Source organism: Electrophorus electricus, chromosome 3 (assembly GCF_013358815.1).
Source record: "Electrophorus electricus isolate fEleEle1 chromosome 3, fEleEle1.pri, whole genome shotgun sequence".
NCBI lineage: Eukaryota > Metazoa > Chordata > Actinopteri > Gymnotiformes > Gymnotidae > Electrophorus > Electrophorus electricus.
The window spans coordinates 27,900,001-27,925,541 of record NC_049537.1 but is presented as its reverse complement, the minus strand read 5'-3'; the positions used below and the strand labels follow the sequence as shown (position 1 = coordinate 27,925,541).

General features: G+C 43.0%; 5 protein-coding genes across 12 annotated transcripts in view; 3 read left to right on the top strand and 2 right to left on the bottom strand.

Moving 5' to 3' along the window:
* Window positions 1-57: 57 nt before the first annotated feature.
* dhcr24 (24-dehydrocholesterol reductase) lies at window positions 58-6,330 on the top strand. The gene is made up of 9 exons (XM_027027916.2): window positions 58-533; window positions 1,243-1,398; window positions 1,710-1,815; window positions 2,803-2,921; window positions 3,420-3,683; window positions 4,111-4,254; window positions 5,010-5,207; window positions 5,394-5,572; window positions 5,676-6,330. Exons 1-9 carry the CDS (start codon window positions 303-305, stop codon window positions 5,827-5,829), a joined length of 1,551 nt encoding a protein of 516 aa, XP_026883717.2. The 5' UTR covers window positions 58-302; the 3' UTR covers window positions 5,830-6,330.
* Window positions 6,331-6,892: 562 nt separating this feature from the next.
* On the bottom strand, window positions 6,893-10,482 carry LOC113588641 (lymphocyte expansion molecule). Its single transcript, XM_027027908.2, has 10 exons — window positions 10,407-10,482; window positions 10,167-10,254; window positions 9,714-9,863; window positions 9,342-9,461; window positions 8,796-8,936; window positions 8,497-8,642; window positions 8,248-8,416; window positions 7,894-8,031; window positions 7,149-7,276; window positions 6,893-7,007 (listed from the first exon to the last, which is right to left on the bottom strand). The coding sequence occupies exons 1-10, from the start codon at window positions 10,454-10,456 to the stop codon at window positions 6,893-6,895; spliced, it is 1,245 nt and encodes a 414-aa protein (XP_026883709.2). The 5' UTR covers window positions 10,457-10,482.
* Window positions 10,483-10,741: 259 nt separating this feature from the next.
* On the top strand, window positions 10,742-16,937 carry si:ch211-121a2.4 (transmembrane protein 205). 2 transcript variants are annotated; one of them, XM_027027904.2, is made up of 5 exons: window positions 10,786-10,811; window positions 10,914-10,955; window positions 11,838-12,013; window positions 12,173-12,336; window positions 14,073-16,937. In XM_027027904.2, exons 3-5 carry the CDS (start codon window positions 11,914-11,916, stop codon window positions 14,373-14,375), a joined length of 567 nt encoding a protein of 188 aa, XP_026883705.2. In that variant the 5' UTR covers window positions 10,786-10,811; window positions 10,914-10,955; window positions 11,838-11,913; the 3' UTR covers window positions 14,376-16,937. The 2 variants fall into 2 exon arrangements, with proteins under 2 accessions (XP_026883706.2, XP_026883705.2); XM_027027905.2 differs by lacking the exon at window positions 10,914-10,955 and having other exon boundaries at window positions 10,742-10,811.
* A 4,746-nt stretch (window positions 16,938-21,683) lies between these two features.
* ftr63 (finTRIM family, member 63) lies at window positions 21,684-22,540 on the bottom strand (the record flags this gene model as incomplete). The annotated part of the gene is given in 2 exon segments (XM_035524400.1): window positions 21,684-21,716; window positions 22,004-22,540. Coding segments are annotated over 2 exon segments (570 nt in total), but the record flags the coding sequence as incomplete, so codon positions are not given.
* An 861-nt stretch (window positions 22,541-23,401) lies between these two features.
* sirt5 (sirtuin 5) overlaps window positions 23,402-25,541 on the top strand; it is a 5,214-nt gene continuing 3,074 nt past the window's right edge. The window contains exons 1-6 of one of the 7 annotated variants that reach the window (XM_027027925.2): window positions 23,402-23,540; window positions 23,682-23,731; window positions 24,260-24,356; window positions 24,445-24,578; window positions 24,860-24,931; window positions 25,079-25,232. In XM_027027925.2, the coding sequence (XP_026883726.2) occupies window positions 24,272-24,356; window positions 24,445-24,578; window positions 24,860-24,931; window positions 25,079-25,232 (445 nt within the window). In that variant the 5' untranslated portion in view covers window positions 23,402-23,540; window positions 23,682-23,731; window positions 24,260-24,271. Of the gene's footprint in view, window positions 23,541-23,681; window positions 23,732-24,172; window positions 24,357-24,444; window positions 24,579-24,859; window positions 24,932-25,078; window positions 25,233-25,541 lie in introns of all 7 variants that reach the window. The other 6 variants (XM_027027920.2, XM_027027923.2, XM_027027922.2 and 3 more) reach the window with 6 other exon arrangements.

Below are 25,541 nucleotides of genomic sequence, written 5' to 3'. Positions count from 1 at the left end.
CAATCGTCGTTTGGTGTAGGCGGGATTTAGTAATTCACCTAGACAGGTTCGCAAAGCCGTGCAGAGTGGATTTAAGTTGAGTGACAAAAATCGGAATTCCCTATGACGCGAGATCAAGGCGAATCCCACGATTAAAGGAACACCTTAGAAAAGTTAACACGTCGTTAATGCAAACGTTTGACTTTAGTGAAGTTTGACAACGGAACTACCTTTTAAAAGCACCTCCACAACAAAGACGCAAACAGTTCAGATAACAGTTTCTGCTCTGTGACTTGTGGGTGAAAAAAGGACTCTACGCTCAAATGGATCCGTTGTTGGGTCTCTGCGCCTTAGCTGTTTTGTTCGTTTTATGGATCAAAGTAAAGGGTCTAGATTATGTTCTAGTTCACCAGCGATGGATATTCGTTTGCCTTTTTCTCCTGCCGCTATCCGTCGTTTTTGATGTTTATTATTACGTGCGAGCATGGGTCATTTTCAAGATGTGTTCTGCCCCGAAACTGCATGCCGAGCGCGTCAGGGCTGTTCAGAGGCAGGTGAGCAGGGTCCGGACTCTGTGTGTGTATGTGTGTGTGTGTGTGTGTGTGTGTGTGTGTGTGTGTGCGCGCGCGCGCGGTGGTCATTCTCTTCTCTTCAGGGATTTTAGAGGATACTCCTGTCCGAGCGTCCCCTGGTTGACTTCTGTACTGTGTTTTCTATGTAACGCCGTATGCTTGCCCTTCGTGATGGCACTGCCGGCAGTGTGAACTAGAAGTAGTGGGTCTCCCTCTCATGTATGTGATGTACTTGATTCATGTATACAGAGGGAAACAAGTAGGCCAACTGGTTAACAATCTCTCCCTTAATCCAAACGTAAATTCTCTGTTCAGAAGCACCCATTTCTTAGCTTCAATCTCTCCCCTAAGTATAAATGTATGTTTAGCAATATTTACTAAACAGAATCTTGTTGATTAGGCTCTGATTTTGAGGCCCAGTAAACAAACCTATATAAGGTTTAATTTAATGAATTTAATGTTAAATCTTTAACTGAATTTAATGTTAAATCTTTATATATATAAAAAAAACTGAGCTGGGAAGATTTTATTTCCTGCCACAGCCAAAAAACTCTGAAAGTGTTCATTAATGATTTCATTTGTTTCATTCCTCTGTACTTTCAAATCCTAACGGCTGTGGGATGTGTGCGTAAGCTTCCCACATATAAGGTGACAGGATGCACTAAATCTGATGCCTCTTTCTGTTCCTCAGGTTCGCGATTGGAAAAAAGAGAACAGGAAAGTCCACATGTGCACAGGCCGTCCTGGTTGGCTCACCGTGTCTCTGAGGGTGGGCAAATATAAGAAGACCCACAAGAACATCACAATCAATATGATGGATATCCTGCAGGTGGACACAGAAAGACAGGTTGGTTCCAACTACACCTAAACTACGCCCTATAGCGCAGTTTAATTCGGTACGAATGTTATTTCACATGGAAATCTGAGATAACCATAATTTAATGATAAAACACGCGATAGATATTTGTGCAGTTAAGCCTGTTGCATTCTGGGAACGGTCCCACCACTCCCACCGTGAACGGTTCGGCACTTTCGCTACTCAAGCACTCCTCACGGAGCTTGCTCCAAAGCCCTATAAGAGCCCAGTCAGCAGTCGGAGCAGCAGGAGCGCTAAACCAGCGCTGCAGGCCCCTGACGTATCCCCCCCTCTGCCTCCAGGTGGTCCGTGTGGAGCCTTTGGCAAACATGGGTCAGGTGACCCACTTACTGAACTCCATTGGCTGGACACTGCCGGTCGTGCCTGAGCTTGATGACCTCACAGTAGGTTGGTACAGGAAACTTGAACTTGCATCACCATTTGGTGCTCTTCTCGCTTGTTTTAGTTCCCGCAGTATGTCCTGCTTTCCTGCCCCATCACTCCCAATCTCTCCCCCCTTCCCATCTCCCCTTCATTCTTTCCTCCCCCGACCTCTCTGGCAGGACTCATCTTGATGACTCCGAGCACTATCCCAGATATAAGTGCAGCGTTTACATGCAATATTGCTCCCTGATCAATATTATATTTCTTGTGTGGTGCGTCAGAGGCCGCATGCGATTGGGTTATGGGTGAGTAATGGCCCCGTGTCTGTGGTCTAGTTTTGACTGGGGAGGAAATGACCCGCTCTGCTCTAAAGCATCTGTTGCTAGCAGAAAAATGCACATGCCATCCCGCTAGTGTTGCTGCGACTCGTCCCTATAGAGAGCAACAGCATGGAAAGCAAGAGCGAACAAACCTGTTTTTATGTCCACCTTCATCATATATGCATCATATATTCCTCATATAATTCCCATACACACACACACACACACTTTATAGCACAGTGCACACTATGATTGCTTATCTTATGAAGCTGTCTGTTTTTTCCTCCCCAGTTGGCCATTGAAAGGTGCATGGTAGGTGTTGAATATGGAGCTGAATAGAGTTGTGGTCGAATCTCAGAGTCTTTAAACTTTGAACTCTTTGCCTAGCGACCCCACATTTTGTTCATTAGCTTCACAAAAAAGAGAAGAAAAATAATTTGTGTGGTTTTACTTGGGCCTTGAATGCACAAAGGCCAGTATTCTTTACATCACCACCATAGTTCGTATTTTCATTAAATGTGCTCGTTTTCTCTCTCTCTCCTCTCTCTCTGTGTCTCTTTCTCTCTCTCTCTGTGACTCTCTTTCTCTCTCTCTGTGTCTCTCTCTCTGTCTCTCTCTCTCTCTCTCTCTGTCACTCTCTCTCTCTCTCTCTCTGTCTCTCTCTCTCTCTCTCTCTCTCTCTCTCTCTCAGGGGGACTGATAATGGGCACAGGTATAGAGTCCTCTTCTCATATCTATGGTCTGTTCCAACACATCTGCGTAGCATATGAGTTAGTGCTTGCAGATGGCAGTCTGGTCCGTTGTACTGAGGTATGATTTTTGTGAGTGTGTGATGGGTGTGTGTGTGTGAGTGTGTGATGGGGGTGTGTCTATGGCTCTTTGTGCTTCTGGAAGCTCGCACTTTTCTTTTAAGTGTTAAATGCATGTCTGTGCATAGTCTGATCACGTTCTAATCTCCGCACTGTTAAAACTCAATAAAGCAAAGCCGTTATGAAGCACCGTGTGTTCTTCCTGCACTGGTGGCTCTACAGCAGAGACAGAACGAACGTGGGAGAGAGAGGTGAAGAAAGGAATGAAAGATGCACGATCACTCCATTCTATTATTGTTTTATTCATTCATTATTCCCCGTCAGTAAGTCAGTAAATACTAACAGGGCTGTTGTTACTGTCTATACACATGGATCATCACTATTCTAGAATCAGACATATTTTATGAGCCACTAAAAAGTTCGAGGGAATTGTGCTGGATTCATCCTCTCTGTGAGTGTTCCCGAGCTCAAAGCCTGGATGTGTTCTTCCTGCGGACAGAAAGAGAACTCCGACCTGTTCTACTCAGTTCCGTGGTCCTGTGGAACGCTGGGCTTCCTGGTAGCAGCCGAGATCCGGATCATTCCGGCACGTAAGTGGGTGAAGCTGCGCTATGAGCCCGTGCGGGGTCTGGACGCTGTCTGCAGGAGGTTTGCAGAGGAGTCAGACAACAAGGAGAACCAGTTTGTGGAGGGTCTGCAGTTTTCACTGGATGAGGCTGTGATTATGACTGGCACCATGACCGACCATGCAGAGCCGGAAAAGGTGGGCTCTCGGCTGCGTGTCCTGCTATGTATGTCTGTCTTCAGACACTGCTCCGTATAAAGAGAAGGGTGGATCACAGGGAGAGGCCTCAAATTTAAAAAAAAATAGTTGAGATTTTGAGATTTTTAAAATGTATTTTACATTTACTCTGATGTTGCTGTTTGATGTAAGATGGTCAGTTTTAGGTTGACCAGCTGACACTGGTTAACTCACGTTTGCTTGCACATGTTCCAAATATTTTAGTTCATGCCCCGAAGAGCAACATATGCTTCCACAATGTCACAAAAAACATTTCTCACAAACACACAAATGGCCAAATGATTAAACCTCCAGGACTTTGCAGCGATGGTTAAAGAAGCAAGCCTTAGCATTGTGTGGGTGTGTGTGTGGGTGTGGGCTTGTTTCACTGTGCGCCTCCATCCGGCAGATCAACCGTATTGGCTTCTACTATAAGCCCTGGTTCTTCAAGCACGTGGAGAGCCACCTGAAGGAGGGCCGTGTAGCTGTGGAGTACATCCCCCTCAGACACTACTACCACAGACATACACGCAGCATCTTCTGGGAGCTGCAGGTACACCCTGCTCCATGCCCTGTAAAACATGCAGCATCATCTCATGCTGTTTTGAAGTGTACTTTCAAAAGTGTTTCATTGATGAGGGATGGCGTGTGATGAGGACGCATTTTTCCTTTGGGTTTGCAGCTCTCATCTCTGTTAATCCCATAAGATTTGTTTTCCACAGCCCACAAGACTTCCCTTAATGTAGTAGAAGCAGGCAAAAGTCTCTTAGCGCTTTACCATATCACCATCATCGCGATCATCATCCGAGTGTCCATTTCTGTTGCGCGGTCTCTCCCACACACACACACACACACACACGCACGCTACCTTTCTGCATTACATTCACTAATGCTTTCCCTCTCTGCTATTAGCTGAAGGTAGTTCTATGTGGCTATTATCCAAGTCTAGGATTACTTAATAAATTATGCAGGTTTTATTTATTTTTTTTCTTGAAGAATTGATATCGCTTGAGCTGGGTAGGGAAAATTGTGTGTGCGTGCGCGATCACACATACCATTAGAAAGAGAGACACACACACACACTTCCTTTCAAGCAGTTTTCTGATAATAGTAAATGGCATGATGTTAAATATGGGCTCTACTAATGTGGAAGAGAAGTATTGATCCGTCTGTCCCTCTGATGGGTCCCCCATGTTAACAGCATCTGTTTTTCACCTCCGTTCCACCACTTTTCCCTCTCTCCTACCCTCCCGTACATTAACTCTCTTATTCTATCTCTCCCTCTCTCTCACTCTCACTCGATTTCAGGACATCATTCCATTTGGGAATAACCCGTTGTTCCGATATGCGTTTGGCTGGATGGTTCCTCCTAAGATCTCTCTGCTGAAGCTGACCCAGGGAGAGACCATCCGCCGTCTGTACGAGCAGCACCATGTCGTGCAGGACATGCTGGTCCCCAGCAAGCACATGCACACGGCCATCTCACGCTTCCACCAGGACGTCCACGTAAGCTCCCCTGGGGCCCACTTCTCCAGACCCTCCACCCGGTCCTCACACACCGCAGTGCTGATGTCCTATATGTGTTACAGATGCTTTATAGACTGTACCTGTGTGGGTGTGTGTGTGTGTGGGTGTGTGTGTGTGTGTGTGTGTGTGTGTGTGTGTGTGTGCGCGCGAGCACATGTACTGCAGGTGTACCCGCTGTGGCTTTGCCCGTTCAGTTTGCCCCATCAGCCAGGCATGGTGCACCCCAAGGGAGATGAGGAAGAGCTGTATGTGGACATAGGTGCCTATGGTGAGCCCAGAGTGAAGCATTTCCAGGCTCAAACCTCCATGCGGCAGCTCGAGAAGTTTGTCAGGGATGTCCACGGGTCAGTTCCAAAGCACCGCCATTCAATCAGAGAAAGACAGTGTCAACGCATAGGACTGATGTTACTTTTCATGTTTCTTTTTCTTAACTCTGTCACTTTCCAGTTTCCAGATGCTTTATGCAGATGTGTACATGGAGCGGCAGGAATTCTGGGAAATGTTTGATGGAACACTGTATCAAAAGCTCAGGAAGGAGTTGGACTGTGAAGGAGCTTTTCCTGAAGTCTATGACAAAATCTGCAAAGCTGCGCGCCACTGACTTTAGTGTCGACTCAAATCAGGGAAGAATAAGATGTTTCAAACACATTTTTTAAAACAAACTAATCATATCTGAGCCATTTTGCAAATAACATTTCCATTTCTGGGGAGCCAGAAAACACAACTGAGTTACATGACTCTCAAAATATGTCTTCCACATTTGTGCAGAAGTCTGGACATGCACAGCCTATTCGCAGAAAGGGAAAATGTTAAAGTATTTTCCTACTCAATTTTTCTGATGTTTTCTCATTTTTATTTGTGACTCGTGTCTAATGAAAATAGTTTAATGAATATACTGTATTTTAATTGCACTTATATTTCATGCCAATTTCTCAGTGTGCTTCTAATATGATTTTGAGATCTGGACTTAGTCAGTGTGTTTTCATAGAGATCTTTTTGTTTTCATAGTTGTTCCTGTGAAACAGAACTGTATTGCAGCACACTTTGAGTTATGCTGATGGAGAAAATGTTTTCCTGTAGCTGGTATCCATCATAGTGGCTACTTAATTACATTTTTACAAAAGAACAAAACAATACCGTATACAGATTTACCTTTGTAAAAGTGGAGTCGGTGTCTTGATTTGTTCTAACTCACTCTGTCTCACTCTCTCTCTCACTCACACACAAACATTTTTGTGTCAGGATGTGTTGCTTCCACTTTTTGACCTATTTAATGTTCCAGTTTAACAACTGCATGTAACGACTTTGGTCGTCATGTGTTGTCTAGAATAAATATGTGCTCTCTTAAAATATGTTCTGTTCCAGAGACCTTGACATCCTTGAGTTCTATACAGCCCCTTAACATACTAGAGGCTTGACTTCTTAGTCTTTGAGTTTTGTTGTGTGATTATCTGTCTTTGCTTAATATGACCTGATTGCTGCTCACATGTGTTTTTCATTTATAATCCACGTGTACTGTTCTCTCAGATGGTAATGTCCTAAGGTACAGTTCAGTGTTGTATGGGAACTGTATGGTACAAAAACTGCATACTCTTAGGTCACTTTAAAATGCACATGACCAAAAGGCCATGATATATATATATATAAAATTGTGACAGAGAGCATCAGCCGATAAGTGTGGACTTGGCTGAAGAATTCGGTTGTCCTCCATTAAAGGTGCTGTGCGATTGCAGAAGGGAAGATCTGTCCACAGGAACGTTGATGGGTCTGAGTCTCTCCCTGGCAAACAATAGAGGCATTCGTATTACAATACAAAAAGTGCTCATCTGTTTCCCGGAGTTTCCCTGGACTGGCAGCCCAGGACGAGCAGGGCCAGGGCCTGGAGGGATCTGGGGATTTAGTGCTATGGACGGTCCTTACCGCCTGTACTTGTCTCTTGCAGGGAATGGGAAGCGCTGGCTTCCGGACTCGAACAATGAGCGGTGACCGCTTCCGCTCTGGCTCTGAAATGTGCTTGTGATGTCATAGCGGCCCGGTCCAACTGTGCTCTGCGGAAGATGTGCCGCGAGCGGTGGGTCAAACACACTGTTCCTTCCCTCAAATGCTTTCTTTTTCTCATATAGACATTCCGGTTTTGCGTGACGAACAGCTGCCTTACGATAATGCATTAGTGTGGTTTTTCGAAGTCCATAGAGGACCTTGTTTGAGTCTTAACCTGGCCTTTGTTATTCATTTATTAATCGAGAGGCATATTTTTCAGTAACCACAGTGAATTATTTAGCAACTTTGAAACTAATATGAAAGCTATGTAATCACAAGAGTGAAAAATTTGAGTCTGGATCCACTGTCAGGTTGCTGAGTGTCTACGCGGTTGACAAGTATCTTCTTGTGTTTTAATGGTATCCAGAACTTTTTACGAACTTTTCTACAGTATGGTGACTGATAAAGCAAGAGTCAAGCTCACTCATATTACTGCCAGAAGATGTCAAGGCAGATTACAATATATTCCAATCTATGCTAATTGTTTTAAAAGTCTGTAATTAGGATGGAAAATGTAATCACCAAGGCTATACTGCATTCGCTAAGAAATTCATATGCAGTGTGTGTGTGTGTGTGTGTGCACATTTGTTTTTGTGGATGTAAGATGTCAGAGTGTGGTCCTCACACGGCTTTTAGACCTCAGAGCCTCTGTCATCTTGCTGACCCTGGGGGCGGAGGTTAGAAAGGGAGCTGTCTTGGCGCTCCTTGATTGGCCCGTCTGGATTGTAGTGGTGACATCATACCAACCTGGGCCAGGAAACGTCTGAAGGAGAATGAGACCAAAAGAATTTAAGGCCCAAGCAAGGTTAAACTCCTGCACATTACTGGCCTCATAGCATCCTTGTAATTGAGTGATGGCTAAGGCAAGGTAAAATCTTTCATTTCACCTTTAATAAGTAAAATTAACATAATAGTGCTTATGGCATCTAAGTCAAGCTGTGTGGCTAAATGGATGTTAATAAATGTGTTATGTATGCACCGCTGGCTGTGGGCAGTGAGCCAGGGAGCAGAGGAGGAGTCTCTCTGTGGGAACAGTGGGGTACTGCTCCATCTTGCTAAACACTCCGTGTCTCTTCTTCTCAGGCCTCTGTAGATTCTCCCCAAACTTGGGCATCTCTTTAGTGTATTCGCCAGGGTCCAGATTCACCCTCCTCTGCAGAGAGTGATCATTGTTATGTTCCTAACAGGACGTATGCATCGAGCAATTCTTAAAAGGCTCAGGGCACACACAGGCACAGCGAAGTAACCACAGCTGATGGGACTGTCCCTGGGACCGGTGAACAGGTCATACGGGCCTCTCTTACTGACACGGCGACTCAGGATCAGGTCAGTGGAGCTCTTCAGACTGTAGGTGCCTGGACTCAAACCAGAGTCCTGCCACATACACAAAGAACGGATTAATGTGAAGTATGTGTTCTAAAGTGTTGGTTCTGTAGCATGCAGTTGGTTATAGTAAAGTTGACAGGGCAGTAATGAATTCTGAATTCTTATCCACTATAGCTTTTATTTGATTATTAAAATCTTTACCACAATGCCTCTGGGGAAACGCTGCAGACTGGGGTTGGAGCCCATGGAGAAGCATGTTCCCATAGACCTTCTCTCCTTCTCCTCCAGAGCTGCTGAGGGGATTCCCCCCTTACCATAAGTACCTGGACCTGGGGTCCCGCTCTGGATCACATGTCACATAATGTATAATGTATGCATAATGTACCCTCACATAAATATTCATGTCTATTCATATAATCTCATATGCTGAAGTCTCAAGACACTGTCCTGACACCTTTACTTTGGCCTCCATGTGGGTCTTCTTGTTACCTAAATTGACCTGTCTTTATGCGGGACATCTTCGAATGTGCCTGGTTCTTTGAAATGTAACGCGAGTTGTTAGATTCTACACCGTAAATGTCATATTTTAACTGCTGAAAGTCACAACCAAAGTACCACAGGCAAGCTGGTGACACAGGTAACGGTCTGCCATTCTTTCACGTAGTGTCCGAGGATGAACAGTTTGAACAGACGCGCTCTTGCTGACATAACGCTCGCTTGTCTCCATCTAGTGGCCGAGTTGTGTACCTGGCAGTCTTTGAAGCGCTCTTCTCTGGTCTCGCAGACTCCTCTCACGCTGCCAGGTTTCTTCTCCAACTCCTCAGTGAAACTAGTGATCCTATATGTGCCTGGGCCAACCTTAGATTTCTGAGCAATAAATATACACCACAAAATGGTTCAAAATCAAAGACGTAGATTTTCAGTCTAAACAATCAGGCAATGAAAGAAATCTCTGCACTGCACTTATTTCAGAGGTTTAAACGCGTTACGTGACTGAAGTATAATTACAAACACTTGTGGTACTTTTCTCGAACATAACTGAAGTGACAGTACAGTGCTGATGTGCTGCATAGCTCACACTCGTGCAAGTCGAACACAAACGATGACGTTCTCACTCACCAGGAACTGCTCGTTCTCCCATGCATGCTGGGGCAGGCGGGCAATTTCCTGGGCCCTCTTCCAATCAGGTCTCTTTGCCTGCTCCTGCACTGCCCGGGCACTAAAGCCACCGAAATCTGGATTATATGTGCCTGGTCCAAGATTCCTCTCCTGACACATACACACACACACACACACACACACACACAAACATTCAAAGTGTAAAACACAAGAGACCTGTAGCTTGTCATTGGAAACACTAACTTCCTGAGTTACCCATAACTGGTGTAATCTTGTACCTTCATGCTCTATTCAGAGCTCTATTCAGAATGGGGGAAAAACTTGAAAGTGCATATCATTCTTTGCTATACTTCTCCATACAGCTGTGATCCATAATGTCCTGCTGGTTACATGGACTAGGCTACACAGAACATGAAGCATTAATAAAACAAAACTTGATGTTTAATGCCTCACCAGGTCACTTGTCCTTCTCCTGCAGTAGGGGATCTGAGTGTATGTTCCCACTCTCTTCTTTGCAGGATGGACTCCTGACACGTCAAACCTGTAATTTGGAAAAAGAGGAATTTGTGTGTTGTGAATACTCCTACTCCTGCTCCTTGAAGAAGAAGAAGAAGAAGAAGAAGAAGAAGAAGAAGAAGAAGAAGAAGAAGAAGAAGAAGAACTAGAACTAATGGTAGTAGTTAGTAGTTTTACCTGGCTGACTGTGTTCCAAAAGGTGCTCCTTTGAACTGTTTTTCTGTCATATTTTGCTTTTGCACAGCTTCTAAGACACAGGACCAAACCTGTCTGTGTATTTGAGAATGCCGTGACTATGACAACGTGACATAAATAATTAATGTATTATTTCGTAGCAACAAAGAGCTCGGAACCTCCTGGCAGGACCGTCCCGACGCATCGGGTTTTCAAAGGGGCAGGTCTGTTAAGTAGTTTGCAATAACTCACAGGAAAAGCACGCCTTCAAGCCATCCTCGGCACGCCCATCCGTCTAAACTAGGCAGGGTTGGACGCCACGATTGGATTCGTGATAAGTCCAACTTATGAGCTGTGAAGGCAGCTAGCTAGAGGTAACTAGACTCTGCACTGCACTACCACCACGAGGTATGATCGTAAACCACCTGTTGTATTCGTAGTACGTTCACCGTGACGCAGCTCTATTGTGACGCGACTTTATTGTGACGCAACCGTGCTTCTGCTGCACAGTTAACCAAGTTGGAGAGAAGTCACCTAAGCCGGCACGCCGAGGTAAAAATCCTCGAAGTCTAACCGCTAGCTACCTAACAAGCTAGTTATTCCATCGGATTATCTTCGGCTAGCTAGTGAATGTCAATATTAACGTTATTTAATGAGTAAAATGTTTGAAGTGTCACCTGTCATTTTTCTGGTTACAGGTCTAAGCTTTTCTAGGTCAGCTAGCTGAGAAGGCTGTGTTGCCGGGCATGCATTTTCATCTCATTATGCGCTGATTTCAGTAACTTAAGACAGCGAACGTTATTTGGTGTTTTGAGAAGTCTTGTGCCTAAATGAACTAGACTAGCTATCTTCGTATTTTGCTTAATAAGTTGCTAAACGGCAAAGTTGTTTTGGGTCTACATAGCTAGCTAGCCTGCTAGCCAACTATGCATGTCAGTTGCATGCAAATGTCCATGGTAAAGAAGTAAGCAAGCAGACCGAGCTGACATTAGCTAGTTACCGAGCCAAGTTTGCCTACAGTGGACCGTGTCCCCCCCCCCCCCCCCCCCCCCCCCTAATAGCTTGCTAAGCGTTGTTTGTCTTTTTGTGATGTTTTTTCACGCTTGCCTGCATTTTTATTAACAAAAAAAGATTACGACACGGCATGGTTTACTGTAATGTAAAAACACACCTGCCGGCCCGTTCCTACTGGGTGAAAGGTGAATGCGACCAACTTCTTGTGTGGCAGGGTGTGTACTGTCATTTGTCACTGTGCAGACACTTACTATTATCTAAACATTGGAGTAACCGAACAGGCCGAATGTTGTGATGTGATGGCAGGACGTCTGTATAGTGTATCACTTCAGAGGCTGCGTACGTTTCTAAGATTTGTTATGTACTGCGTGCTTCCCATTGAAGCTTTGTTACTTTAGCTAAAATGTCGTACCTTCTCAGATCCCAGAGTCTGTAGAGAGGAAAAGAGAGTGTGGTCAGAGAGGACAGTGCCTAGATTGGCCGACGGTCCCAGAACATGCCCTCAGACAGAGAGCCATGCGTCACTGCTAAACTACTCCATCTTATCTTCCTCTCAACCTTTTGGGGCATGCAGATATGGGTCACCTTCATCTCTGGTGAGAATCTGAACTAGTCAACGTACATAGCGCATTTTTGAAAAACTGGGCGGAGACGTGCAACACTCCCCGCTATAGCTCTAACATGATATGAAACGCACATATGACTTGCGTTTTACGGCCTGGTACTAACTGTGAAATGCTGTCCACTTGTTTCAGGGTTTGTGATGGACAGCCATCTGAACAGACACGCCTACGGCTTTATTCAGAGCCGCCTGTTCCCTTTCTACCTGCACATCGGTTCAGCGTGTGCCTTCTTTAACCTCGCCATTTTTGCCATCTACCATCCCAGAGACCTGCTGGATGAGAAAGAAGCCGCTCAGGTACGCCACACGTAGGACTTTGTGCAAGGCTGTGGTCTCTAACGTAAGTATTAGATGCGTGTGTAGAGCTGTATGGAACAAAATCCATGTCATGATGATCGTTTAAAATGTTTTTTAGTATATTCATAATGTTTAATATTTCTGTATTACAATAGTGGGCCAAATCTATCATACCTACTGCTAGAATTAACATGATATTGGCAGCAAAAAGCTTCCTGGTAACATGTTTTCCGATTTATACACGTGGATAAATGGCGTATTTGACCACTTGTATAATATATAGTTCTACCATGTTTTCTTCTCATTTTGCTATTTTACAATAGCGATTCATAACAGGGTTGAGATAAGCTGGGCCTTGCCTTGATGATCAGCGAGAGTAGCCGGTCACAGTCAGGACAGGAGTTTACCTGCCGCACCCGATGTGAGCTGGCAGCTCATATGTAACGTTTCTCTGAAAAATATAAAATTGTTTCACATGTGAGCATAATATCAACACACTCCAAATACCCAAATACACCCTCAGTTAGTAGCTTGCATGCTGTATTAATTACAGTTTGTGGGTATATGTATTTCAGCGGAGATTCTAGCCAATGCGGATTAAGCTCTGTCATCTCGTGCGGCTCGTGCGGCTCGTGCAGACAGGTGAAGAGCGCCTGCAGGCGTCTCACTCTCATGAGATTATAACGGTTTGTGTCTTTGTGACGTGCTGATGGCCTCCACGCAAATCGGACAAAAAGAAACAAACCTAACCAGCATGCATCTCACCAAACCAGTTAGTGATCGGCCTGCGCAGTGCAATAAAGCTTCACCCCGCAAAAATCACCATCCAAACCTGACGGACGGTACATTTCCCAGTATCTTTGCACTAACAATGTTTGGCCATATGAGCAAGTTGTCACCAAAATTCTGCACATTTTTAGCTAATTGAAAAATGTGTTGAAAAGGCACATTTTCAATTTATTTGGAGTGATCATGATGGCAAACATTGCCGCTGCAATAGTATGAGGACACAGAGAGGAAGCTGCCTTGCTCAGGCAGAATCTCAGACTGCCATGAACATCTGTCATAATAAGAAATGAAAATGTAGGTGTTGGAGAGGAAAAAAAACTATAAACAGATTTAGGCTGAGGAGAGATACAAGTTTGCTGTTCTGCCATTTGTCATTTTCTCAGTACAACCCAGTAGTTCCTGTCTTGGTGTAATATGCATAAAATGCGTTCCATTTTTATGGAATGGCAGTTTGCAGCTTACCACTGTCTCACAACTACAGATAATCAGGCATCTGTCTCTTGACGTGTGTCTTTAATATTTATTTATGCCGATTTTGATTGGTTTTCACCTTGGGTAGAGGTGAGTTTAAAGTAGGGCCAAACACAAACAATGTTACTGCAATATGTAATTCAGCAATTAATTTAACATGTGCATAATAGATCAATTATCTATACATCTTAGGTTCAAGGTCATTCATGCTTGAATGTTCCTCCCCCTATAAATCGCAGTGGTCTTTATGACCACACATTTAATGAATTAATTCTGTATATAATATGAGTATGCATGTGATGGGTAATGCAGGCTCTTCATGGTTTTGAACGATAGCACCTTATGATTCAAATAGGCCAGATGTGATTTAAAAAATAAAGGTTTTTTTCTTAGGGCCTCTGATGAGCTCTGGAAAGGCTGTGAACAGAAGTCCGTCTCTCTTCACTCGTTTTAATCTAGTCTGTCTTCCCGCACAGATCTTTATCTTCTTCGTGTGCGTGACCGTGGCGGCAGTGAACGCCCAGTGGTTTGGCCAGCTGACCTCTGAGATCATGGCGGACATGCATGTGATGGAGCAGTCCTGCGGCCTGGGTCAGGACATCGGCCTGTCGTCCAACCGCGAGGCTTACTCCAAACTGTGTCTCGCCAACCCCAAGTACAAGCGGTTAAGCAGCCGGCTGTGGCTCTACCACCTGCTGTCGTCCCTGTGCAACCTGTGCTGCATTGTTTGTAATGGCTACAGTCTTTACTACCTAGCAGAGAACCTCACTACGCTGTGAACAGCTAGACAGCCGACCCTGTGCCAGGGCGACATACCGGCGATGCAGAGAGAGGCAGTCTGTGTCTTGGACCTGGGCCAACAAGTCAGTCTGGGCATGCCCAGCTAGTGCCACCCTGGTTGGTCTCGTTTCTTACTGTTTTTCTCTTCCTTTGTCCTCAGTCTCGTAGTATCTAATGTAAAATACTTATGTAGATCAGATGCACTATCTTTGAAAGATGGGGGGTTTTTTTTTTTAGAAGAAGAAGAAGAACAGTTGTTACAGAATATCAAATTTTTTTTTTTGTTTTTTTTTTATATGTTGATTTCTTTTTCCTCTACTCACATGCATGAGAAAACTCTAGATTATTCTGTTAAAGAATCTCCCATAGATTCTTCAGCCAATACTTCTGGAGTCCTTATGATCATTTTGTACACCGTGTTCGTGATCACAGCTGCTGGGTTTATGTGCTCTTAGTAAACAGGCCAAGGGTTGTCCTGCGGTCAGGTTGTATGGGGGGCAATCAAGGTGACCACTCCCTGGCCTCGGAGCTGGTATCCCAGGGTTGGGGAAAGTACCAATTTGCTGATTGTGTGCCACCACATTCTGTTGACATCCATCCAAGCTGCAACACCCACTCACAACCTTTCCTCCTGTATGGCAAGCTCGCACAGAGCATGCTTCCTTTGTGGTAAGACTTCTTTCCTAATTAGCTTCAGTACTCAAAACGGCATGTTTTAGCTGTGGCGAATATCTATAGCTGGTCTGGAGCCCTCTTTGCATTTCCCAGCCTTTTGTCTCTGTTCCTCCTCAATGTGGTTCTGCAGGTTATGCAGGCTCTACTGTCTAACCATCAGGTACTGTAGACACACCCACACCAGCAATGCGACACAAAGTAGCAGCGCAATGTAACTGAACATAGCTGCAGTGCAGGTTGTACGTTTGGGGGTCCAGATAAGCAACTGTCTCAGTTTACAGACTTCATCAGTAGCATTTGCTCTTTAAAATGTAACAAGTAGCATGCAAACTCCATGCGTTTGGTGAATGAGTCTACACAACTTGGCTAGCTAAAGAAAGCTACCTTGTGAGCAGAAGCCTTAACCGAACGTACAGCGTGGCGCGTTCTTCTAAGGGTGGATGCTTAACAGTGCTGGCAAACTGCTCCTGTTGTACGTCTGTTAGCACCACCAAGGTCATCTTTACCACCCAGCTTCAATTCCCAGAAACACGTAGCATCTTGCTGACAAGCCAAATGCTGTAAATATAAACTGAAATGTTGATAGTAATGTTTGTATAAGTGGATCAGTATACTATAGTGATTCTCTTTTAATCCTATAGATTAAAAATAAGGTATCCCAGTGACACCAAGACTACATCTTTGATACTTTTAGAATAAACTTGTGAATCTAAAAGTAGGCATTTGATCAGGGAGCTGTCACTGCTAGGCTAAGTTGTTCTGCAGTGAAGTCTGTGCAGTTTTTCACTTTCCCGAGAGTTAGTCATTTGCGTCTAAGCCTACAGTATTGGTTTCATCATGATAGAAAACATAATCCACCATTCTGACAGCACTCCTAAATGGTATCTTCATCAGTAGGGTTGTACATGTGCAGTTGTATGGCTCCCTTCACGTGCTGTGACATTCTGCTCTTTAGGAGTCCACGGCAAACTGTGAATGTGTGATAGTGGATTGTCAATCAAGTATGCTTATTGGACAATAAGGACCACACCCCGACAACTCTCAGATCGGGCCAATGAGTTAATTTGGTTGGCTTTTCTGTAGTGTTTCATCTCTTTGGTCATTTTTAAATGCAAAATTTGCAGGATGCTGCATAACACTCCAATGTAATGCAAGGCATATTTTAATACCGTATAATATATTCCCTGGGTCTTTAAAATGTATCTGCATTACAGGAGTGACATGATTCATCATGTGCCCATACTTGATGTTACACAGTCGCATTGTGTGCCTCACTGTGTATTGTTATGAAAGAATGTTAGGCTGGAAAATCCTGTCCATCCCAGTTTTATCTCTCGTTCATGTCTAGTGTTGTCATAGGACCCTAAATAGGAAAATGCGAATAATGTTTTAGACTAGACTATATAATATAGAAAAGAAAGCTGCTGGTAAGGCTTTTAGTATCTTGCTCTGCAATTTAGGGTGCTCGCTATTCAGTCAATGCAAATGAGACAGCAGTTCATTAAAAATGAATATTTCCATGTTAATTGCTGCAGTGGTGGTTTCATGGAGTACCTGATGTGAATGGACTCACATGGTGTTTAAGCCTATTCTTTAACACCTTTGGATCTGTTTTTATCTAGGTGGAGTTCTGTTCACCATGATGAGACCCAGTACAGGACTGTATTCCCGGTGGTATTTATGTGTTTTATGGTGTTGGATAATATCCATGTATCGGATGAAGTTACCATTACAGTTTCTGATAATATTTTGTTACTTTTGCACCTTTCATGTCTGTTAATGCACCTCTGTTATTATGGATTCTTACCACTTAAAGGTGGTCAGTGTACTGGACAGCTATTTATTCAGATGGTGTGTGTGTGTGTGTGTGTGTGTGTGTGTGTGTGTGTGTGTGTGTGTGTGTGTGTGTGTGTGTGTGTGTGTGTGTGTGTGTGTGTGTGTGTGTGTGTGTGTGTGTGTGTGAGAGAGAGAAATTAAAAAGCTGGTGCTAAATTGTCTATACTTGTGTGTTCTGTTCAGTAACATTCTGTGTTGATTTGCCTGAAAATGCCAAAAAACATGTTAATACTGTATCATTTGCACAATCAGGACCAGGAATAGGAAGACTTTTTAACTGCAGAAGAGAGCTTCATTTCCGCCTGACATTCTGTACAAGTTTTTAATTTGATGTAGTTTAAATCTTGGACCGCTTTTTGGGCTAATCAAAGGTACATTTAATTGGTTTTCACAAAGGGAATGTTGTAATATTTGAAAATGAAGGGGGGAGAAAAACATCACCCCCAACCCCCTTCTGAACCCTTACACATTCACAGATTAAATGCAGATACAAATCCACAACACAGGAGATGATTAAAAGTAGCTGAGCTGAATGATGCCAACAATAGTTGTAGTAATAACAGTAGCTGTGGTGGTCATAGAATCTTATAACACAATGCCCATGTAGTCCATCTTTTCCACATAAGTAACCGTAACTCCCAGACAGAGTAAAACCCTGCACCATATCCCCTTATGGTGTTAAATAGTAAATCAGTAACCCCGTGATAAAACAGGTGTGACCATGTGTTTCCATTTAAGCAGCACACGTTATCGTGCCTGCAAGGTTGCAAAAGCAATCACACTTTTGGCTGAAATGATTATATAAACGTGATAATCACTCCAAATGTTGCTACTAGTGAAAAGGGCTCAACAAAAGGCTTCCAAACATCAGTAAGGAAAGAAAACATTATTTTCCAAAAGAAAGCTAGTTTGGGGCATGAAGAGAGTATGTGAAAGGGTGGTTAGTTCTGATTTGCCCCTGTTGCACATGGGGTGAATATTTTGTATGAATAACACTGCCAATTGTATATTTAGAGTTGGAAAAAAAATGTGTCTGAGCTGTTCAAGTGACAGGATGGTTACCCATAAAAAGGTCTTTTACTGTGTGGATGCTCCTTGTCCACCCCCACGTTAAAGCCCCTATCAATTACTGAGGACATAAACATGTTATTTCTGTCTGTAGGAGCATGTATTGAGAGGTCTTTAAGTGAAAAGGCATTTCTAAGTTGTGTAGAAATTTTAAAGGAATGTTTCACAACTGGTTGGACATGTATCTGGATTTAGACTCAAGCATAAGAGCACTTTGACAGAGCAGTTTGTAATGAAACAAGATTTACCAAAAGTAGCCACTTGGATTTCTCTTGATTTGCAGAGTTTGAAGAATCAATCCTGCATAACTGACCGTATAGTCTGTATAATGCGGAAGGTTTGGCCGTGACGAAGCATCATCGGTGTCTTTCTAGCATGCCGTGGTGAATTCTAGGGATTCTTTTATTCCACAGAAACTCAACAGTTACATTATCAATACATATTTAAAAAAATGTTTTTTAAAGATTTTGTTAAAATTTTTGGAATATTTCAGAACAGAAATGAACATTTCTGTGCCAAATTCATTAATAATATTTACTCTCCCCTAGTGATAAAGGAAGAAAACTGCTCAAGGTATTATTTCAGACTGGTTATGAGGGGAGGGAGGGGGAGGGATTGACTTCATAAAGGTCCGAAGGCTTTTAGATTTTACTAATAATTCTTTAAGAAGAAAACCCCTGAGTGCTTCAAAGGGAATGCGTGCCCGGTATAGTGGTGAGTGCCAAAGCCTGCAGCTTCTAATGCCCCGCCTCTACCCGCTATGGCAGAATCCCCCAATTCTCCAATAAACAGGATTTTTAAAATAAAATGAAAAATACACTTTATGATGTATGTTTGCCTCTTGCCCTTTTAGGGGCCACATGCTTGATGGAAAATTTTCAGATTTTTTATATAAAATTTAAATTTTCAAAATTTTAAAATGGAATTGTAGGTTTGTATTTCAGTAGTATTGTAGATTGTTTAAGTTAACATGGTTTGATCACATCAAAGAGTGTAGCTGTGTAAGAAATGTTTAAGTACCTATGTACCCACTAATTAATGTATAGAAATAAATTAAACACAAAAAATATATAGTAACTAAATATGAAAAACAAATAGATCATTTTCCTCACCAACATATACCTAAAAGATATGAACAAGTTTAAGATTAAGTTGTTAAACAATTTATAGTTTTATTTAATTTTTTTTCAGTTATTTACATTCATTTGTGTTATATTTTAATTGCCAGTATTTCCTAATTTTCTATAGCACATTCTGAAATACATTCTACTCTTAATTTGATACTTGAATCTTGTATGTACAATGCTGTTATATCTTCCATATTCATATTTAATGTCATGATGTTTTCATGTAGTTCGAAATTTAGAACTACATTTTGAAATTTGCAGTCACCCAGTAGTTAATGAATTCAAATGCACCAATCCCAGATAGTGTCAGCAAAACTGATCTAAAACTGACTAAAACAGATGCTAATGTGATAATGCCAGACAAAATATAATGCACACTTTATTCAATACTTTAAATTATATATTTTTACAGGTCTTTTGGCTGGTAGGATCATTAAAGCTTGGACCTGGAGTGGCTCAAAGTCAAATGAGCTGCCAAACTAGAGGTTCAAAAGCAGGCTTGGATTAGGCCAAAATGACTGTAACAAACTCAGAATCAAAGGCAGAATCATACATAAAATCAGAAACTAAATCAGGTGGGGAGTCCGTGACAGGCTTGGTCTGTCCCAAAGCTGTCTGTGGACAAAGGAACATTGTCAGGCTTGGTCTCTGTCCCAAACCTAACTGTAGACTTGGGTACAGTATCAAGTTTAGTCTTTTTCCCAAACCTGATAGTGGACTTGGGTACAGTAGCAAGTTGAATCTGTGTCCCAAAGCTGAAAGGCACAGTGTCCGACTTGATCTGTGTCCCAAAGCTGTCTGTGGACGCCGATACAGTGGCAGGTGTGGTCTGTGTTCCAAAGCTGTCAGTGGACACTGATACAGAAGCAGATTTGGTCTGTATCCCAAAGCTGTCAGTGGACACTTTTACAGTGGCAGGTTTGGTCTGTGTCCTAAAGCTGTCAGTGGACACTGATACAGTGGCAGGTTTGGTTTGTGTCTTAAAGCTGTCAGTGGACACTGATACAGTGGCAGGTTTGGTTTGAGTCCTAAGGCTGTCAGTGGACACTGTTACAGTGGCAGGTTTGGTTTGTGTCCTAAAGCTGTCAGTGGACACTGATACAGTGGCAGGTTTGGTTTGTGTCTTAAAGCTGTCAGTGGACACTGATACAGTGGCAGGTTTGGTTTGAGTCCTAAGGCTGTCAGTGGACACTGTTACAGTGGCAGGTTTGGTTTGTGTCCTAAAGCTGTCAGTGGACACTGATACAGTGGCAGGTTTGATTGAAGTTCCAAAGGAGAATGCAGCAGGCCTGGTCTGGGGCTCTGTGGTAGCCATAAACCTGAATTTGGATGCAGAGGTGGATTTGGATAGAGAGCTTTTTTCAGGATGGCTAGCAGAGATGGTGCACAGAGAAGCATTTAACTGACTTCTCAAATGAGGCGATGAATCACGGCATGGTTTGAAATGAGCAGTTCTCTTTTTAAGTGTAGAGACAAATATCTTCACATTCTGATGCGAATGTAGCATATCTATCTCCTGGGTAAGTCATCATCTCGACTGAGATCATGTAAAGAGAAAATCTACAAGAAAGAATATATAATACAAAATAAATTCAAGGGGTAACACTCTTGGACAAGAAACTTTCTTGAGTTTCTTCAGATAGGTGGCCCAGGAATCTTGTGCGTTACCTGCAGGTAATGGATGTCATCCTCTGTCTTTGAGAGCTGCTGTAGCTCATCTTCTGTCCTTTGGAGATCAGTAATCTTCTGCTCCACTTGCTTTAAGTGTGTTTTAGCTCTACATAGTTCAGCTTCCTCCTGAGTTCTGATCACTGCTGTCGCCTCAGAGCACTTTTTTCCAAATCGAGCGAATGAGCTCATGAAACATCATCTCAGTGTCCTTCACCGCTGTATGTGCAGAACTCTATTCAGACCAATAATGGGCAAGAAGGAGAAGCGTTTAGCTTTCATCAGAACATCGACGGTATGGTGTCTCCGTGCCCTGCACTCACCTTAAGAGACTCTATAGATGTCATAAGCTCCACACGCTCCCCCTCCCACTTTTGGATTCTCTTTTTGTAAATGTTCTGTGCCTCAAACACCTGCTTCTGTCGAGAAACATGAAAAACAATCGACGCATCCCTATGTCGCCAACACTTGGGGTTAAAGTATTCTTATAGATAACGAACAGCACAGTATTAAGCACTATAGAATATTTGGATGACCTCACATGTTTGTATAAACTCTTCAGCCAAAACTATAGACGTGATTACATTTTTTTCTGTAAAGTAATGTAACGCATTGCTATTAAAAATCACATTAGTTACTAACTTAATAAAATAAGACACTACTGTCACAGTTCCCCGCTTGGAGTTTTTTGTGTTCTTGTTTTCACTTTTGCTTCTAGGTTGTTTATGTATTCAAGTTACGTTTCATTGTCTCCCAGTTCTTTGACAAGGAACTGTACAAAAGCTATCAATTAAAGATTTGCCCAAAACAAAGGAGGCATTCTCATTATTTCAAATTTTTCGTGCAGAAAAAAAACATTACTGTGAATGTACATGTTTCTCCAGGAAATAAATAATCATTACAACTTTAGAGAAGTAATGAGTAAGTAATGGACTATTTTTTGAGTACTCCAACGCTGGCCACCGGCTAACAAATATGTGGATCTAAAATGGTTCCGCATGTATCAGCTTGCGTGTGATTACATGTACATGTACAGGTGTGTCATTACTGGCAGTGGGAGCTCAGTGGTTAACGTACTCAAGTTGTAATTGGAAGGTTGCCAGTTCAAGTCCCAAGCTGCCACTGTTGGGCCCCTGGGTAAGACCACTAACCCTCAATTGCTCAAATTATATTCAGTCATAATTATAAGTCATTTGGGATAAAAGCATCTGCTAAATACTGTAAATGTAAAAATTACATGTACCTATACTTACCTCTTTCTCTGCCCTCTCAGCTACAGTTGAAACCATTTTGTGACCACTGTGTTCATCTAGTGTGCACAGATAGCAAATGCATTTCTGATCTGTTTGGCAGTAAACCTCCAGAAGCCTCCCATGTTGTGGGCAGATTTTCTCATGAAGGTGTGCAGAGGCTTCCACCACTGTATGCCTTTTCAGGGCGGCGGACTCATCGTGAGGTTGAAAATGAGCTTTGCAGTAGGACGCCAGACACACCAGACAAGACTTGACAGCTTTTCTCTTTTTTCCAGTACAGATGTCACACTCAACATCTCCAGGTTTAGCATAACAATCAGCCATGAGTTACAGACCAGTATCTCTCAGTTTCTCCACCACCTCAGCTAGCATGTGGTTCCTGCGTATAGCAGGCCTCGGACTGAATCTCTCTCTGCAATGGGGACAACTGAAATCTCTTTGCTGATCCCAGAAGCTATTAATGCAGTTCATACAGAAACTATGTCCACAGGATAAAGTCACTGGATCGTTCAGTAAATCCAAGCAGAAATGCTTTACTGAAATGCATTACTGAACGATAAATCCAAGCAGAATTCCTCTTTCCCTAATAAAACACTTGCTTCTTCCATTTTAGTAAACCAAAAAATGTGCTTCAGAAAGGGGGCACTCAGAAGTTAGTTTCAGCTCTCCAGTAATGCAAGCAAATAGGCCCAACCTGCTTCCTGTTACATGCAAACTGTGGTCAGGACACAAAACCTCAGTCATTCTGCTCTGATATAGGAAATGGAACTGGAAGCTACACATAAACTCTGCAGTGTAAAGTGTAAACATTTGCACATAGTAGTAGTTTGTAGTTCGGTGGAAGTCATTGTTACTAGGGGGGAAAAACAGCTAATTAAGTAATCATGGAATCTTTTGTAGTGTATATACTGCAGAAGCAGACAAGGACTGACGTTGTCGTGGATAATTGTTATTAGTCCTGTAAGTAAATAAACTTGTTAGAATTGGTTATGTATGTGCAGCCTTGATTTACTGGAAATTATGCATTCAAATTGGAATTTGATTAACTATTTGATGGTTATTTGGCTGATCTTATGTGGATTTTGCAATCGGCCATGGAATTAAACAGTACGCAAAGTATTCTAGCCTACGCTATAATAAAGTGTCTTTACCTATGAATTAATTTCAGCGTGCTACCCCAGGAAGTTCACTGACAACACTTGTCCCCGCCCCTTTTTCTGGGGGTTCAGAGGAATTGCAGTAGTTGTCAACATAAGCGCCTTTCACAACGAGGAAAACGGATTTTTCTCGAAAAAGTCGCCTGCTTGAACGCGTTTTCTCATGCCTGACAGCGCGGTAGCCGACAGTTGCGTACACTGTCCTCTAGGGGCGCCATACGTTTACTCTCCTACTGTCAATCTTCTCTCTGGCTGGATTTGCCCCGTCTGCGTCAGTGACGGGCGGCGTTTTCGCCTAGGTAAAGATACGCAATCGCAGTTTCCAGTTCTACTACAGCTTCGAGTATGTCTTTGTGCACAAAGGCTTGTATGAGCGGACGGTAAGATCTAAAAATATCACCCTTGTATTTCTAACGGGGAGACATTGAATGTTGTTAGCGGGTTACAATTTGAACCTCATCATGTCGAATCAGCGATTATTGTAAAATGTAACCTAAGATAGGTTCTCCCCTCCACTGAAGGGAGAAGCCCTGGTTGCAAGGTTAATTGCTACTCGACCAGTTAAGCATACGTGAGTTATCTCGTTATTAAGTATTTAATCATCTAATCGGCGTATAATGTGCTAACGTAACTAGCTAGGATAAGAAAACAACTCGAAATAGCCTAGTTTGTGCGCACAGGATAGCGAACTAGTATTCTTTTCTAAGTTAGAATGTTTAATTCTATTATGTATTATATATAATTATATTATATTAGAATATTAGTTATCGAAAGGGATATTGCTTGATTTCTCGTCGTCCAAGCATTGGCCCACTGTTTTATTAAAAAAAAAAGCGACGCTTCCAAAAATATTGTTCTTACGGTTAGTATATATCACAGCGTTCGTTTAATAAAAAGGTGTTTCTTTCCTACTATTTACCCATGGGGTGCATTCTGCAGTTGGATCTGCAGTTATATCTTATCTAAGGTCTTCGTTGCTGAATCGCATGATGTACAAGCTCCTCATTCGCAGAAAGCTGGAATGAGGAACGAGGAAGCTTTACGGTTATTTCCTAGCAAGCCTGCGTGTTCCAGGTGTACCTGCGATTGCACCTGTTAGGCGTGACCCCGGATGATCCGCAGGACACTGACCGCTCACCTGTGTGCTGTTGCCAGAGCTACCAGGAATACACCCGAGATGGCCAGACCGAGCTCGAGTAAGACATGGGTTTTTGCATGCAGTTTCAAAACGTTTCACATTTGCACATTTTCTTCATGATCTTTGCATGCGTGGGTTTACGGCAGGTTTGGCCCATTTTCGGGAGGAGTTTGCCAAGGCCAAGCACATCGCGATAATCACAGGGGCTGGAGTCAGCGCAGAGAGCGGTGTCCCAACGTTCAGAGGGGCTGGGGGATACTGGAGGACGTGGCAGGCTCAGGTTCCACACACGCACATGTTTCACAGTAGAACAATGGGTCTTATGTAGCAGACGTTTCACGGTAATGCCACAGTAACCCAGTCATCCTACATCAGCTTTGGTCTTTTATGCCTGTACGACTTCATCCATGTCAACAGGGTAGGAGCTGATGCCGGATCAGGATTCTCACTCTAATGTGATTAGTAAATGTGGACTTCTTCCAAGTATCTGTATCTCATTTAATGTGATTGTAATAGCTTCTGTCTATTGTATATCTTATCATAAACAAACTGGTCTTGCAGGATTTGGCCACTCCTGGTGCATTCTCCCGAGACCCGTCCCTGGTGTGGGAGTTTTATCACTACAGACGTGAGGTACCCTCAACTACCTACTATTGCCTGCATGCAATGCATAGTGATATGCACAGTAATGCATAGCAACAATGCACACATTTATTTGTTGTGAAATAGTATGTCAACAATTTTAATTTCTGTCTGCATTTTAAATGTGTGTGTGCGCAGGTAATGAGTAGTAAGGAGCCCAACCCAGCCCATTTGGCTATCGCTGAGTGTGAGGCTCGTCTCGGCCAGCAGGGGCGCTCTGTAGTCGTTATCACCCAGAACATCGACGAGCTGCACCGTCGAGCCGGCTCCAAACACGTGCTGGAGATCCACGGTAAGGCTCAGCAACTTCATGCTGCCAGATGGGCTTGGCTGTGATTGGTCAGTTACTGATTCCAAACACTGTGATCTTGCGGTGCCTCTCTTGCTCTGTGCAGTATCATTTTGAATATCGGTGCAAAGGCCAATGCTAAAGGAGTACATTTCTAATTTCTAATATTAGCGTCCTAACCTACCTGTGTTGTAGGTTGCATTAGTGTCTTGGGAAATATCAACTCAACCCCTCTAAACTTGCCAAAATCCCATAATTAGCAATAGATTTGGCAGGAGATCAGTTTGTATTTACTGTTTGCATGGTAGAATA

Coding starts and splice junctions, on each gene's coding strand:
- si:ch211-121a2.4 (XM_027027905.2), top strand. CDS start 11,914: ATGCCCTCAGACAGAGAGCCATGCGTCACTGCTAAACTACTCCATCTT. Junction 12,014..12,172: donor ATGGGTCACCTTCATCTCTG/GTGAGAATCTGA, acceptor CACTTGTTTCAG/GGTTTGTGATGGACAGCCAT. Junction 12,337..14,072: donor ATGAGAAAGAAGCCGCTCAG/GTACGCCACACG, acceptor CTTCCCGCACAG/ATCTTTATCTTCTTCGTGTG.
- LOC113588641 (XM_027027908.2), bottom strand. CDS start 10,456: ATGACAGAAAAACAGTTCAAAGGAGCACCTTTTGGAACACAGTCAGCC. Junction 9,864..10,166: donor GGAGAAGGACAAGTGACCTG/GTGAGGCATTAA, acceptor TGTATGTGTCAG/GAGAGGAATCTTGGACCAGG. Junction 8,643..8,795: donor GTTTCCCCAGAGGCATTGTG/GTAAAGATTTTA, acceptor TGTATGTGGCAG/GACTCTGGTTTGAGTCCAGG.
- dhcr24 (XM_027027916.2), top strand. CDS start 303: ATGGATCCGTTGTTGGGTCTCTGCGCCTTAGCTGTTTTGTTCGTTTTA. Junction 534..1,242: donor TCAGGGCTGTTCAGAGGCAG/GTGAGCAGGGTC, acceptor TCTGTTCCTCAG/GTTCGCGATTGGAAAAAAGA. Junction 5,208..5,393: donor GCTTCCACCAGGACGTCCAC/GTAAGCTCCCCT, acceptor CATGTACTGCAG/GTGTACCCGCTGTGGCTTTG.